At 42.8% G+C, this 17,116-nt stretch overlaps 1 protein-coding gene across 1 annotated transcript; it reads right to left on the bottom strand.

Moving 5' to 3' along the window:
* Positions 1-15,997: 15,997 nt before the first annotated feature.
* On the bottom strand, positions 15,998-16,602 carry LOC124688686 (transcription factor IBH1-like 1). Its single transcript, XM_047222327.1, has one exon. The coding sequence runs from the start codon at positions 16,518-16,520 to the stop codon at positions 16,014-16,016; it is 507 nt and encodes a 168-aa protein (XP_047078283.1). The 5' UTR covers positions 16,521-16,602; the 3' UTR covers positions 15,998-16,013.
* Positions 16,603-17,116: the final 514 nt, after the last annotated feature.

Below are 17,116 nucleotides of genomic sequence, written 5' to 3'. Positions count from 1 at the left end.
TCGACCACTTTAAGTCGGGGAATAAAAGTCTTTAGCCGTACAGCCTGCCCAGTGGCCTCATAACATGCTATAAACTCTGCTTGCATCGTAGATGAAGCAACTATCGTTTGTTTGGAGCTTTTCCACGATATAGCACCTCCGGCAAGTGTGAATACATAACCTGACGTGGATTTCTTACTATCCACACAACCGGCATGATCAGAATCTGAATAACCAACAACTTGTAGGTTATCAGACCTTCTGTATGTAAGCATGTGCCCTTTTGTTTCTTTCATATAACGCAAGACTTTTTTGTGGCTTTCCAGTGGTCTAGTCTTGGATTTGATTGGAATCTACCAAGCATCGCGGTTACAAAAGCCAAGTCAGGGCGTGTACAAACTTGTGCATACATGATGCTTCCGACAACTGAAGCATAAGGAACCGACTTCGTCTGATCAGTTTCAATTTGGTTCCTCGGACATTGAATTGTCCCAAACTTATTTCCCTTGACTGCTGGAGCAGGTGAGCCAGAGCACTTATGCATATTGAATTTCTTTAGTACTCGCTCAAAGTATGCCTTTTGTGATAGTCCCAACACACCTTTAGACCTCCCTCGATGAATCTCAATGCCGAGGACATATGAAGCTTCACCGAGATCTTTCATATCAAAATTGGAAGAAAGAAAATTCTTGGTCTCGTGCAACATATCCTTATCACTACATGCCAATAATATGTCATCCACATATAGGACTAATATTGTGAACCTACTGCCCTTAAACTTAACATAAATGCAGTTGTCCAAAACATTTTCAGTAAAACCAAAAGTTCTAATAATCTTATCGAACTTGAGGTACCACTGTCTTGAAGCTTGCTTCAAGGCATAGATGGATTTCTTCAGACGACATGCTAAATGTTCCTTTCCTTCCACAACAAAACCTTCCGGCTGAGTCATGTATACATCTTCATCAAGGTCACCATTTAGAAATGCTGTCTTAACGTCCATTTGATGCAATTCTAGGTCGAAATGAGCTACCAGAGCCATGACGATCCTAAAAGAATCTTTAGATGACACATGAGAGAAAGTCTCATTGTAATCGATTCCTTCTCTCTGCGTGAAACCTTTTGCCACAAGTCTAGCTTTGAACCTTTCGATGTTCCCTTTGGGGTCGTACTTAGTTTTGTAGATCCATTTGCAGCCTACTCTTTTGGCACCATCAGGAACTTCTACTAAGTCCCAAACATCATTTGAGCCCATAGATTTCAACTCGTCTTCCATGGTGATTTGCCACTTGGATGAATTCAAACTCTTAATAGCCTCCTTGTATGAGGTTGGATCCTCCACCTTTCCTATATCATCTACATCCTCACTCATGTAGGTGATATAATCATCTGAGATGGCTTTTCTTCTTTCTCGATGTGATCTTCTCACAGACGATGGTGGTGGAGGGGCATCATTATTATGAGGATCTTCTTCATTATCCAACTGGTGATTTTCTCCACCTTCTAGATTTCCGTTATCATTAGTTTTAGGATCATCAGGTTGAGGACCAGAATTGTGAGGTTCAGTCTCAACATGAGAAGTGATTCTCCTCAGCATCGGTAGAACGACCTCTTGGATAATCGGGGATGGAGCACACACCCACTTTACCTCAAGATCGATCTTCCTTATTTCAGTAACTTCATTATCCTCAAAAAATACCACTTGTCGGGTCTCCACGTTCATAGTGGTATGACCGGGGCAATAGAAACGGTATCCCTTTCCCCTGTGCGGGTATCCGACGAAGAAACAAGTAACCGTTTTTGGATCTAACTTCTTAAGTTGTGGATTGAAAATTCTAGCTTCAGCAGGACAGCCCCACACACGTAAATAGTTCAAGCTCGGTTTCTTTCCCGTCCACATCTCGTGAGGTGTGTTCGGTGCTGACTTAGTGGGAGCAAGATTTAAAATATGTGCAGTCGTCTTCAATGCCTCCATCCATAGGCTTACCGGCAAACTTTCATGACTGAGCATGCAACACACCATATCCAAAATTGTGTGATTGCGGCGCTCAGCCACACCATTTTGTTGAGGTTCACCAGGCATTGAATAATGGGCAACAATTCCATTCTCAGCTAGGAACTTAGCAAAAGGTCCTGTAATTTGCTCATAAGGAGCATGCCTACCATAATACTCTCCCCCACGATCATATCATACAACTTTAATTTTTGCATTCAGTTGGTTCTCAATTTCGGCTTTGAACACTTTGAATTTGTCCAAAGCTTCCGATCGATCACGTATAGGGTAAATGTACCCATAACGGGAAAATTCGTCTGTGAAGGTGATGAACGAATCAAAACCATCTGTAGAATTAACATTAAGAGGTCCGCATATGTCGGTATGTATAAGTTCGAGGACACTCGTGGCTCTTACCGCTCCTTTCTTAATTGTTTTTGCATATTTACCTTTGATGCAATCAACACATTTGTCCGCATCAGAGAAGTCTAATGGGAGGAGTACATCATTTTTAATAAGTCTTTCTATTCCCCTCCTCGAAATGTGGCCCAAACGACAGTGCCACAATTTCGAAGAAGTACTAGTACCCTTCCATTTCTTCTCAACATTCAAAACATTACTCACATGCAAAACATAATCATTTATAGATAACATATATAGTTTGCCTCGTCTGACACCGATGCCAACATGATTATTACAATAGTTTAAAACAAATTGTTTTTTACCAAACTTGCACTCATACATGTTATCATCGAGACAAGATACTGAAATTAAATTCCTACTTAAAGTAGGTATATAAAGAACATTATTCAAATGAAGGTGAAAGCCGGTGTGGAGCTCCAAGGTGAGTGACCCAACAGCTTCGACATCAACTTCAACTTCATTTGCAACTCTAAGTCGTCTTGCCCCGCTTGTTATGGTTTGGATCATATTTAATCCCTGCATAGAGTTAGCAACGTGAGCAGTTGCACCTGAATCAATCCACCATGATGTACAAGAGAAATCAGTATATCACAATTCATCAACAAAAGTGATTTCATTTGTACCTTTGTTCATCATCCACTTAAGGTATTCAGGACAGTCCTTCCTGTAATGGCCTTCCTTCTTACAGTGGAAACACACATTATCAGTAGGCGCTGAAGACTGTTCATTATCCTTTTCCTTTCCTTTAAACTTTGGCATTTCCTTCTTGAAGGTCTTCTTTGGCGACTTTGAAGGGTCTGACCCGTCATGCTTTCTCTTTGAGGAGCCAATATGAAAAGCCTGATCCTTGTTCTACCTCATCATTCTTTCTTCTTCCTGGACAATCCGAGGGGATATCTCAGCAAGTGTCCACTTCTCCTTCATGGAATTGTAGTTGATCTTGAACTGATCGAACTCTTCAGGGAGGGACTCCAAGATCATGATGATAAGGAGGTTGTCACTGAGCTCACACTTTAGGTGCTTCAGCTTATTTGAAGCATTTATCATTCTCAGTATGTGTCCCCTAACATCACCATCATTTTTATACTTGCCAAGTAGCTTGTGAAAAAGCTCATGAGCATAAACCTTTTCAAAGCCTTTGAATTGCTCCTCCAAGGTTTCCATAAATTCCCTGGCAGTATCTTTTTTAGGGAGAGCCCCAATAATCTCAGGTGAAATGGAAGAATTCATCACGAGCATTGCAACGTGATTGGATTTGTCCCACTTCTCCTTCTTGGAGTCATAAGTTTTCTTTAGTTCATCATACCCCGTAGCACCAGCAACTGGCGCCACGGGCTTATCCTCCCTTAAGGCATAATCAAACTCGTTGAAACCCAAACAAAGCTCAATGGAATTCTTCCAACGAGGAAAGTTACTGCCGGTCAACTGCTCGACAGCATCATAACGCATCGCAGCGGAAGCTAAAATTTGACATGGACATTCATTAGTAAAATTTCATGTATATAAAACAAACATGCCATAAATTTCTTATTCTATGTCAAACACCGTTGGGTTTAAATGACATGAATTAGAACAACATTAGGGGGTTCACATGCAGAAATAATACAACATTGGTCAGAATTATTTTGCAGCCATAACATTCTCAAAATAAACATCAACTTTAAATCATTTAAGGAACAACATATGTGATGCTTAATTTGATAATTCAACATTAAAACATATTAAATATTGTAGACAAGAAAATCTCGTTGGTTCATTTCTTTCCAGAACAATAACATGTTTTCTGATCATATTTTATAGGCAATGATTTTTCTGTATACAGTAGTGCAAAAAACATAAGGAATGACATTTCGAATGCACTAAAAAACATAGAAAATGGACAAGGAAAATCGGCAGCCCAGAAAAATTACTGGACTACCGACAACCTGGGCCGAAGCCCATCCTCAGATTCAACCCAAAAAGACCCCCGGCCCGGCTTCCCCTCCCGCAGCAATCTTGACCGTCCGATCGAATCGACGGCCGAGAGCTTCACAGGACTGAACAAAACGGAGCCCGGTCAAAAAACCTAACCCTAACTCATTTCTTCTCCTCCCTCCCGATTTATCCGCTCCCGTCAGCCAGAGACGGCCAAGCCCGGCGGCGGCCACGCCCGGCGGTGCGAGGCGACCACAGCCGGCGGCACGCGGCGCACTGGGCGACCACACCTGGCGGCGCACGGGGCGACCACGCATGGCGGCGCGAGGCGCGCGAGGCAACCACGCCCGGCCCGAGGCGCGTGTTGGCGGCCACGCTCGGCGGTGTGAGGGGCGCCCCTTCCCTGCATCATCCCGGCGCGGTGGCGGCGCTCGCCGGAGCAGCGTGCAACGGACCATGTCCGGCGCGCTCCTCCGTCGAGCGTGTCTACTGGCGCCGTCTCCATTCCGCGTCTCGCGACGCGTCTACCCGCACGCTCCTCCGTCGGGAGGAAACGGCGGCGCTTGATCTCTGCCCTCGCTGGAGCAGCGGCTACTCCGACTGCCCCCGGAGGGATAGGCAGTGACCCGGCGGCGTCAGGTGAGGTTCTCAAAACTCAAACTCGTGCCGAATTGCAATTTAGGGTTCATCCGTAATTAGGGTTAGGGTTCATACATCATCTAATCATGCAACATAAAAAAATTGGGCTAATCTGAGGCTTAAGACATGATCTCGAAACTAGATTGGATCATCAGATTCCTTGCATAACAAATCTGAGAGCCTAACATCAACAAAAACAGCCTAAAAACATGATCTTAATCATAGACAGGGTTCTACTGGTAGCATAATTAGGCCTCTGAAACCATTGTTAGGTCTAAAACATTAGGGGTGTGATGTCTACGGGTGCTTCTATTCTTGTAGACAGTGTTGGGCCTCCAAGAGCAGAGGTTTGTAGAACAGCAGCAAGTTTCCCTTAAGTGGATCACCCAAGGTTTATCGAACTCGGGGAGGAAGAGGTCAAAGATATCCCTCTCAAGCAACCCCGCAACCACAAAGCAAGAAGTCTCTTGTGTCCCCAACACACCTAATAGGTGCACTAGTTCGGCGAAGAGATAGTGAAATACAGGTGGTATGAATAAGTATGAGCAAGTAGCAATGGCACCGAGAAAAGTGCTTGTCTGGCGTGCGGTTGATGGTAGTAATATTGCAGGAAGTAAACAAGCGAGTAAAACGATAGAAACAAGCGATGATTGCGTATTTAGGAACAAGGCCTAGGGATCATACTTTCACTAGTGGACACTCTCAACATTGATCACATAACAGAATAAATAAATAGATGCTAGACTCTACACCCTCTTGTTGGATGATGAACACCACTAACCGTGTAGGATTACACGAACCCTCAATGCCGGAGTTAACAAGCTCCACAATATTCAATGTTCATATTTAAATAACCTTAGAGTGCATAACGGATCAACATAACCAAACCAAGTACTAACATAGCATGCACACTCGTCACCTTCACACTACGAAAGGAGGAATAGATCACATCAATACTATCATAGCAATAGTTAACTTCATAATCTACAAGAGATCACAATCATAGCCTACGCCAAGTACTACACGATGCACACACTCGTCACCATTACACCGTGCGGGAGGAATAAACTACTTTAATAACATCACTAGAGTAGCACACAGATAAATTGTGATACAAAACACATTGCAATCATAAAGAGATATAAATAAGCACTTCACTATGCCATTCATAACAGTTGAATAAGTATTCTGTGAAATATAGCCTAAGAGACCCACACGGTGCACACACTCGTCACCTTTACACACGTGGGACAAGGAGTCTCCGGAGATCACATAAGTAAAATCCACTTGACTAGCATAATGACATCTAGATTACAAGCATCATCATATGAATCTCAATCATGTAAGGCAGCTCATGAGATTATTGTATTGAAGTACATAGGAGAGAGATGAACCACATAGCTACCGGTACAGCCCCGAGCCTCGATGGAGAACTACTCCCTCCTCATGGGAGACAACAGCGTTGATGAAGATGGCGGTGGTGTTGATGGAGAAACCTTCCGGGGGCACTTCCCCGTCCCGGCGGCGTGCCGGAACAGAGACTCCTGTCCCCCAGATCTTGGCTTCATGATGGCGGCGGCTCTGGAAGGTTTTCTCTGGTTTCGTCCAACTTGTCGAGGTTTTTAGGTCAGGGACCTTTATATAGGCGAAGAGGCGGAGTCGGAGGGGCGACGAGGCGGTGACACACTAGGGGGGCGCGGCCAAGTCCTGGGCCGCGCCACCCTGTCGTCTGGGGCCCACGAGGCCCTCCTCTGGCGGCTCTCGGGTGTTCTGGAAGCTTCGTGCAAAAATAGGAACCTCGGGCGTTGATTTCGTCCAATTCCGAGAATATTTCCTTACTAGGATTTCGAAACCAAAAACAGCAGAAAACGAGAACCGGCCCTTCGGCATCTCGTCAATAGGTTAGTTCCGGAAAATGCATAATAATGACATAAAGTATGCATAAAACATGTAGATATCATCAATAATGTGGCATGGAACATAAGAAATTATCGATACGTCGGAGACGTATCGCATCCCCAAGCTTAGTTCTCGCTCGTCCCGAGCAGTGTAAACGATAACAAAGATAATTTCTGGAGTGACATGCCATCATAACCTTGATCATACTATTGTAAGAATATGTAATGAATGCAGCGATCAAAACAATGGTAATGACATGAGTAAACAAATGAATCATAAAGCAAAGACTTTTCATGAATAGTACTTCAAGACAAGCATCAATAAGTCTTGCATAAGAGTTAACTCATAAAGCAATAAATCAAAGTAAAGGTATTGAAGCAACACAAAGGAAGATTAAGTTTCAGCGGTTGCTTTCAACTTATAACATGTATATCTCATGGATAGTTGTCAATGTAAAGTAATATAACAAGTGCAATATGCAAGTATGTAGGAATCAATGCACAATTCACACAAGTGTTTGCTTCTTGAGATGGAGAGAAATAGGTGAACTGACTCAACATAAAAGTAAAAGAATGGCCCTTCGCAGAGGGAAGCATTGATTGCTATATTTGTGCTAGAGCTTTGGTTTTGAAAACATGAAACAATTTTGTCAACGGTAGTAATAAAGCATATGTATCATGTAAATTATATCTTACAAGTTGCAAGCCTCATGCATAGTATACTAGTAGTGCCCGCACCTTGTCCTAATTAGCTTGGGTTAACACGGATTATCATTGCATAACATATGTTTCAACCAAGTGTCACAAAGGGGTACCTCTATGCCGCTTGTACAAGGGTCTAAGGAGAAAGTTCGCATTGGATTTCTCGCTTTTGATCATTCTTCAACTTAGACACCCATACCGGGACAACATAGACAACAGATAATGGACTCCTCTTTTAATGCTTAAGCATTCAACAACAGATAATATTCTCATAAGAGATTGAGGTTTTATGTCCAAACTGAAACTTCCACCATGAATCATGGCTTTAGTTAACGGCCCAATGTTCTTCTCTAACAGTATGCATACTCAAACCATTTGATTGTGAAAACCGCCCTTACTTCAGACAAGACGAACATGCATAGCAACTCACATGATATTCAACAAAGGTAAAAGAGTTGATGGCGTCCCCAGAAAACATGGTTACCGCACAACAAGCAACTTAATAAGAGATAAAGTGCATAAGTACATATTCAATACCACAATAGTTTTTAAGCTATTTGTCCCATGAGCTATATATTGCAAAGGTAAAGGATAGAAATTTTAAAGGTAGCACTCAAGCAATTTACTTTGGAATGGCGGAGAAATACCATGTAGTAGGTAGGTATGGTGGACACAAATGGCATAGTGGTTGGCTCAAGGATTTTGGATGCATGAGAAGTATTCCCTCTCGATACAAGGTTTAGGCTAGCAAGGTTATTTGAAACAAACACAAGGATGAACCGGTGCAGCAAAACTCACATAAAAGACATATTGTAAACATTATAAGACTCTACACCGTCTTCCTTGTTGTTCAAACTCTTTACTAGAAATTATCTAGACCTTAGAGAGACCAATTATGCAAACCAAATTTTAGCAAGCTCTATGTATTTCTTCATTAATGGGTGCAAAGTATATGATGCAAGAGCTTAAACATGAGCACAACAATTGCCAAGTATCAAATTATCCAAGACATTTTATCAATTACTACATGTAGCATTTCCCTTTCCAACCATATAACAATTAACGAAGCAGTTTCAACCTTCGCCATGAACATTAAAAGCTAAGAACACATGTGTTCATATGAACCAGCGGAGCGTGTCTCTCTCCCACACAAGCATTTATTCAAACAAAAACAAAAACAAACAGACGCTCCAAGTAAAGTACATAAGATGTGACCGAATAAAAATATAGTTTCAAGGGAGGAACCTGATAAATTTGTCGATGAAGAAGAGGACGCCTTGGGCATCCCCAAGCTTAGATGCTTGAGTCTTCTTGAAATATGCAGGGATGAACCACCGGGGCATCCCCAAGCTTAGACTTTTCACTCTTCTTGATCATAGTATATCATCCTCCTCTCTTGATCCTTGAAAACTTCCTCCACACCAAACTCGAAACAAACTCATTAGAGGGTTAGTGCATAATCAAAAATTCACATGTTCAGGGGTGACACAATCATTCTTAACACTTCTGGACATTGCCCAAAGCTACTGGAAGGTAATGGAACAAAGAAATCCATCCAACACAGCAAAAGAGGCAATGCGAAATAAAAGGCAGAATCTGTCAAAACAGAACAGTCCGTAAAGACGAATTTTAAAGTGGCACCAGACTTGCTCAGATGAAAATGCTCAAATTGAATTAAAGTTGCGTACATATCTGAGGATCACGCACGTAAATTGGCATAATTTTCTGAGTTACCTACAGAGAATTAGGCCCAGATTCGTGACAGCAAAAAAATCTGTTTCTGCGCAGTAATCCAAATCTAGTATGAACCTTACTATCAAAGACTTTACTTGGCACAACAATGCAACAAAATTAAGATAAGGAGAGGTTGCTACAGTAGTAACAACTTCCAAGACACAAATACAAAATAAAAGTACTGTAGCAAAATAAACACATGGGTTATCTCCCAAGAAGTTCTTTCTTTATAGCCATTAAGATGGGCTCAGCAGTTTTAATGATGCACTCACAAGAAATAGTAGTTGAAGCAAAAGAGAGCATCAAGAGGCAAATTCAAAACAAATTTAAGTCTAACATGCTTCCTATGAAAAGGAATCTTGTAAATAAACAAGTTCATGAAGAGCAAAGTAACAAGCATAGGAAGATAGAACAAGTGTAGCTTCAAAAATTTCAGCACATAGAGAGGTGTTTTAGTAACATGAAAATTTCTACAACCATATTTTCCTCTCTCATAATAACTTTCAGCAGCAACATGAGCAAACTCAACAATATAACTATCACATAAAGCATTCTTATCATGAGTCTCATGCATAAAATTATTACTCTCCACATAGGCATAATCAATTTTATTAGTTGTAGTGGGAGCAAATTCAACAGAGTAGCTATCATTATTATTCTCATCATCAAATATAGGAGGCATATTGTAATCATAATCAAATTTATCCTCCATAGTAGGCGGCACCAAAAGACCACTATCATTATAATCATCATATATGGGAGGCAAAGTATCATCAAAGAAAATTTTCTCCTCAATGCTTGGGGGACTAAAAAGATCATGAAAACCAGCTTCCCCAAGCTTAGAACTTTCTATATCATTATCAACAATGGTGTTCAAAGCGTTCGTACTAATATGTTCCATAGGTTTTTTAATTTTCGCATCAAACCATCCATGTCTTAAATCAGGAAATAGAATAAGAAGCTCATTGTTGTCCATTATGCCAAACTAGTGTAAACAAGAAACAAAAAGATGCAATTGCAGGATCTAAAGGAAATAGCTTCGAGCACACACACAACGGCAACAGAAAAGTACTTTACCTGGGACCGGAGTATGAGAGCCTTTTACCTTTCCTCCCCGGCAACAGCGCCAGAAAATAGCTTGATGTCTACGGGTGCTTCTATTCTTGTAGACAGTGTTGGGCCTCCAAGAGCAGAGGTTTGTAGAACAGCAGCAAGTTTCCCTTAAGTGGATCACCCAAGGTTTATCGAACTCAGGGAGGAAGAGGTCAAAGATATCCCTCTCAAGCAACCCTGCAACCACAAAGCAAGAAGTCTCTTGTGTCCCCAACACACCTAATAGGTGCACTAGTTCGGCGAAGAGATAGTGAAATACAGGTGGTATGAATAAGTATGAGCAGTAGCAATGGCACCGTAAAAGTGCTTGCTGGCGTGCAGTTGATGGTAGTAATATTGCAGGAAGTAAACAAGCAATAAAACAGTAAACAAGCGATGATTGCAGTATTTAGGAACAAGGCCTAGGGATCATACTTTCACTAGTGGACACTCTCAACATTGATCACATAACAGAATAAATAAATAGATGCTAGACTCTACACCCTCTTGTTGGATGATGAACACCACTAACTGTGTAGGATTACACGAACCCTCAATGCCGGAGTTAACAAGCTCCACAATATTCAATGTTCATATTTAAATAACCTTAGAGTGCATAACAGATCAACATAACCAAACCAAGTACTAACATAGCATGCACACTGTCACCTTCACACTACGAAAGGAGGAATAGATCACATCAATACTATCATAGCAATAGTTAACTTCATAATCTACAAGAGATCACAATCATAGCCTACGCCAAGTACTACACGATGCACACACTCGTCACCATTACACCGTGCGGGAGGAATAAACTACTTTAATAACATCACTAGAGTAGCACACGGATAAATTGTGATACAAAACACATTGCAATCATAAAGAGATATAAATAAGCACTTCACTATGCCATTCATAACAGTGAATAAGTATTCTGTGAAATATAGCCTAAGAGACCCACACGGTGCACACACTGTCACCATTACACACGTGGGACAAGGAGTCTCCGGAGATCACATAAGTAAAATCCACTTGACTAGCATAATGACATCTAGATTACAAGCATCATCATATGAATCTCAATCATGTAAGGCAGCTCATGAGATTATTGTATTGAAGTACATAGGAGAGAGATGAACCACATAGCTACCGGTACAGCCCCGAGCCTCGATGGAGAACTACTCCCTCCTCATGGGAGACATCGGCGTTGATGAAGATGGCGGTGGTGTTGATGGAGAAGCCTTCCGGGGGCACTTCCCCATCCCGGCGGCGTGCCGGAACAGAGACTCCTGTCCCCCAGATCTTGGCTTCGTGATGGCGGCGGCTCTGGAAGGTTTTCTCTGGTTTCTTCCAACTTGTCGAGGTTTTTAGGTCAGGGACCTTTATATAGGCGAAGAGGCGGAGTCGGAGGGGCGACGAGGCGGTGACACACTAGGGGGGCGCGGCCAAGTCCTGGGCCGCGCCACCCTGTCGTCTGGGGCCCACAGGGCCCTCCTCTGGCGGCTCTCGGGTGTTCTGGAAGCTTCGTGCAAAAATAGGAACCTGGGCGTTGATTTCGTCCAATTCTGAGAATATTTCCTTACTAGGATTTCTGAAACCAAAAACAGCAGAAAACAGGAACTGGCCCTTCGGCATCTCGTCAATAGGTTAGTTCCGGAAAATGCATAATAATGACATAAAGTATGCATAAAACATGTAGATATCATCAATAATGTGGCATGGAACATAAGAAATTATCGATACGTCGGAGACGTATCAGGGTGGCACTAGATCGTGATAAGCAGCATATAGAACACCTAATTAACATAAGACAGAGAGTAGATAGATGATGCATTACGCATTGCCGGAGTTTCCATCGTCGCCTGCTCGTTGCAAGCGTGAAGCAGAGAGGCTGTGGGCGAGGTAGATGATCTGGAGATCTTCCTGATCCCCTCCGGTCTCCAGCGGCACTGCCCTGGCACCGCCGGGGTGTAGGCTGGTCTTCCCGTCGCTTCTGCGCTTCCCTAGATCGGTAGGGCTTAAGGAGTTGTGGGGAGAGCAGAGAGCTGATCGTCAACTTCATCAATCATATCGCAGCCAGGCTCCCCCTTTTATATGGCGCAGGCGACAGGCGACCAAACCATCGAGTTGGTTTTGGTGCCCCCGATCAGGACGCATAGGGAAAAGGTCACATACTAGATAAGCACCTAGACGTTGATCCTGTGGGCCCCTCTTTTTTATCTTAACGTCATTAACGTTTGACATTTTCCTGTTAACTGAACTTAACTGTCGAACCTGACAGATCAACCAACAGCACTTGCACATATATTTCCCTTTCGCTACCTTTGGTGGAACCATTGTTGGTTGATAAACTTTCTTTTGCTAACTAGAGCGATCACCTTCTGAGTAGTGAACGCGCGAGTGCACTATACCAATGACTGCATATGCGATCCAAATTCTCCCTCTCCTTTTCAGTTTCGCAGCGACTCCGTGCATCAGCAATGGTCCGACCAAGATCATCAGCGGGCTCATCACGTGCCTCTTCTTGATCACCTTCCCCTTCACCTTCCCCACCTTCGAGCATCCTCCATGAAAGTATCACCGAAATGATCAAGATAGTTGTCATCGATGATATCATCCTCTTCTTCATCCTCTTCCATTATAACCCCTCTTTCTCCATGCTTGGTCCAACAATTATAGCTTGGCATGAAACCATGCCGAATCAGGTGCAGGTGAACTTCCCTTGAGGAAGAGTAACCCTTCTGATTCTTACAGCCAACACATGGACAGATAACAAAACCCCCCGCTTGTTCGCATTAGCCACTACGAGGAAATCTTTCAAACCCGTAGTGAATTCGCCGGAGAGTCGGTTAGCGTACATCCATTGCCGATTCATCCGCATTATTATAATATAAAATATATAATTAACCATCATGCATTTGTTAAACTAAATAGAAATTAAACAATTAATGAACTACACACATGCATATTTTATCAATGACACATATGAAAGGTTCAAGTTGCTAACCGCGATCGAGGAGGAAACAATAAATGAGGAAGCTCGATCAAGTGTGGCTCCGACACTTCATATCATGTTGGTTTCATGATCTTGGGGCATTTCATCAAACACCTTGTGTGCATAAGAGGAGCCAAAAGCAAACCAACACCCCCCTTGTGAAGTTTGTGAAGAGAAGTGGCACCAAATGGCTAAGTGCTGTGGGCTGGTCGGTATATATAGGGGAGGGGCTTTAGTCGCGGTTGGCCAGGCAAACCGCGACTAAAGGCCTTTGGGCCAGGCCTGGGGACATTTAGTCGCGGTTGGCCTGGCCAACCGCGACTAAAGCCCCTCCCGTCCACCAGCTGGCCACCGAGCGCGCTGGGCCCAGGCCTTTGGTCGCGGTTCGCTTCACGAACCGCGACTAAAGAGCCCATTGGTCGCGGTTCTTACATTTTCGCGACTAATGGGGCTGGACGGAAGGCCTTTTTTCTACCAGTGCATCATGGTTTCCTGAAAACACGCACGGCGTGTAAGTGCTCGGAAACCTTGTTTTTTACACGAAAGGGGCAGTGGACGATCAAGTATCTTGCAGTCTGCATGTGGCTCTAGATGTCATGTTTCTGATTGGAATCCTTTGGTGGAAAAGATGATTAAAACGGATTCATGGGATTCTTTTTTAATGGGTGTCATGTTAGTGTAAGCTCATCTTTCTATGGCACCCCTAATTATCACATGTCCATATGCATGCATGTTGCCTCATATCGTGAAAAGATGAAGAAGATAATGATAAGATTCTTCTCGCGGAGGGCATGGGCAAAAATAATATCATATGGTGAAATGGGTTTTGATGTGCAAACCTAAATCAAAAGAGGCATGTGTGTGAAAAATCTAAAGCTGTTCAACACTGGTCTCTTATGCAAGTGATGACGGAGAATGAGAGATGAACTTGGTATAGCACATTGTGAAAGCTAAATATGGGATTGATCATGATACACGCCTACACAGAGACTGAAACATAGACAAAATGATTCTGCATCATGGAGTGATCAGAAAAATCAGACATCTGTATACACAAAGGCAGATAATGGCTGTAAGAAATAGACATGGAGCTGATTTTTCGCATGATTTTTTGTGTGTATAAAACCCCATTTTGTTAGAAATTTCCACAACTGTTTGCTTGCATTAGGTCTCAACAATGAATGAATTGGTTGAGAGAAACAGGCTAGATTCAGAAAATGGTTAGATGTATCTTTGCAAAGACAATGAAATACTCAAAGGGACATGTTCTTCGAAAATAGTTCTTCGAAAATGGAACACATATATGATAGAGTAAGAAAGACGGCAAGAGATTCTTCCAGTTTTTATGATCTTTGTGAATGTGACCTTTTCATGTCAAATGAGCAATTGATTTGGACCCATGCGCATGTGCATCCACTATTTTCAGTTGTTCATAACAGAACAATAGTTATAGTGAAGTGCAGAAGCAGTGAACACATTGCAAGAGCTGTTTTCTCCCATTATTGCCAACTCTACACAGAACTACTCCCTCCGTCTCAGATTAACAGGCACGCACGTAGTTTAAGAAATTACTTTGACCATTATTTTAGTCAATAAAATATGAAATATATGTCACAAATATTATATCATTGGAAAGCTTTTTTGCATACGAATCTAATGATATATATTTTGTAGACATAAAAGTTATATTTTGTTGACCAAATCAATGGTCAAAGTTTGTCTTGAACTACGTGCGTGTCCGTTAAACCGAAACGGAGGTAGTAGACACGATTCTAATCCTCAATGCGCACAATTAAAGCGGGTTTCATTTAAACATATCTAAATTTGACTATTCACATATATGGAAATCTCAACTAAGAAACAGTTTGATAGATAAAAGTGAAAATATTGTCATTAGGCTTGTCATGAAAATTCTTCCATATATACAGATAGCATATGACTATAATTTGTTACAACCAAACCATCTCAAGCTAAAATTTGACATGTGTTGTGTTGGGTGGACGAAGTATCACATATTACTCACTATATGTTGCTTGAACATAAAGAGAATCATAACAAACGATTGTACTTGAGTTGATCGAACACAATTTTTCTCACACTGATCTCTGTTCTACCGGTCAGCTACCACCGTCCAGCACCTCCTGATTCGTGCTAGCTCCCCTCTATTTTCCTGGTTTCATATCAATATATATGGCATACTTATGATGCAACATCGAAACCGTAATATGAAGTCGTGTATAAATTTTTAAAAGCAAGATTAACGGATATTTGGTTAAAAAAATAATAACTGAAGTAATCCAAAAAAAAGTGTAATCTATGTAAAATGTTTCTAAAATAACAAGCTTTGATTACAATTGATTTTAGGTTCAAAGATACGCCATAACAATATGGAACAAGACAAATATGCGTGACGGAACCTAGCATGGATCAAGATGCACTGCACGGTAAAAAAGACTTGACGCATAAGGCCCGGCTCCGTGAGAAATGACTTTCCGATCCTTGATCCCTAAGACCTTCATGATGGTCCCTCTCACATTGCCGATGGGAGTTGGGAGATAAAAAAAGAAGGGCTTTGTATGTTACAAGCATTCTCTACAATTCCTCACGCCCAACAGAAGCTAGACAAGAGATGGACAATTTGCTATGGATTTTTAGCTTGAAGAGCCCTCACCAGAAGCTGCATTACATCGACCTGAGCTTTGAGACACACGGCATAGTCCAGAGTTTCACCCAGCAACGTGCACTCATCGTCTAGCCCCTCCCCTCCCGGCACGATCCCTCTCAACACCCTCGTCCGTTTCCTGATCACCATGGCCCTCGCGAGAACGGCGGCCGAGCCCGCCGTGCCCAGCTTCTGCCGGTGGCCCCTCCTCCTCCTCAAGACCCTCTCGCGGATCAACTTGACGGACACCTCGCTGCCCCGACTCTGCCGCCGGTGCTCGAGCTCCGAGTTCGCCAACATGGTCCGGCTCCAGCGCGTGGCGTCGGCGCCCCTCGCATTCATGAGGGCGGCGTCAGCGGCGAGCCTGATGGCGCGCTTCCTCTCGTGGAAGCTCATGATGTCGCTGGACGCTGCTACGCCACGCTTCCGGAGCCCCAGAAGCAGGCCCTCGAGCAACGCCTGCTTGAATTGCTTCGAGCCTTGCATGCTACAGGATGTAACTAAAAACCTCCGGCGATTGCAACGGAATAGAGCAAATCTTATCAAAAAAATTGCGTGGACCGTAGTATCTGTGCGCTACTTTTGGCATGTGGATTGTAAGCTCTTGTGTACGATGGACGCATATATATACCAGTGGCTGTGAGAGAGAGAGAGATATTTGATGAGAAAGGGGAAGAAGATATGATCGTGTGTGTAATTGTGTATTCAGAGCATCTCCAACAGGCGCGCTATAAATCGGCGCGCTATACCACGCTGCCGCGCGCTGTAAATCGATGGCGCGCGCCGGAGCGATTTTTCCTCCGTCGGATGCTCCATTTTGCAGCGCGCGTTGGCGCGCAAAAAAGGCATCTCCGCCGGACGCTCTATTTTGCAGCACGCGGGCGCGGCGCAAACAACAAACAAACACAACTATGCATCGAACACGATCAAACAACCATATAAAATTCACAAATAAAATGTACCATCCGAATACAATACATTGTTCACACCAAATACAACACGTCCAACATACAACAATACAACATAGTTTTGAGACAATACAACACATAGTTTTCAAACAAATACAACAAGTATGCAACTAC

The sequence above is a fragment of the Lolium rigidum genome, chromosome 2 (assembly GCF_022539505.1).
Source record: "Lolium rigidum isolate FL_2022 chromosome 2, APGP_CSIRO_Lrig_0.1, whole genome shotgun sequence".
In the NCBI taxonomy this organism is placed as follows: domain Eukaryota; kingdom Viridiplantae; phylum Streptophyta; class Magnoliopsida; order Poales; family Poaceae; genus Lolium; species Lolium rigidum.
This window is presented reverse-complemented; position numbering and strand designations above follow the sequence as displayed.

Excerpts from the sequence above, each read along its gene's own strand:
- LOC124688686 (XM_047222327.1), bottom strand. The coding sequence starts at position 16,520 with ATGCAAGGCTCGAAGCAATTCAAGCAGGCGTTGCTCGAGGGCCTGCTT.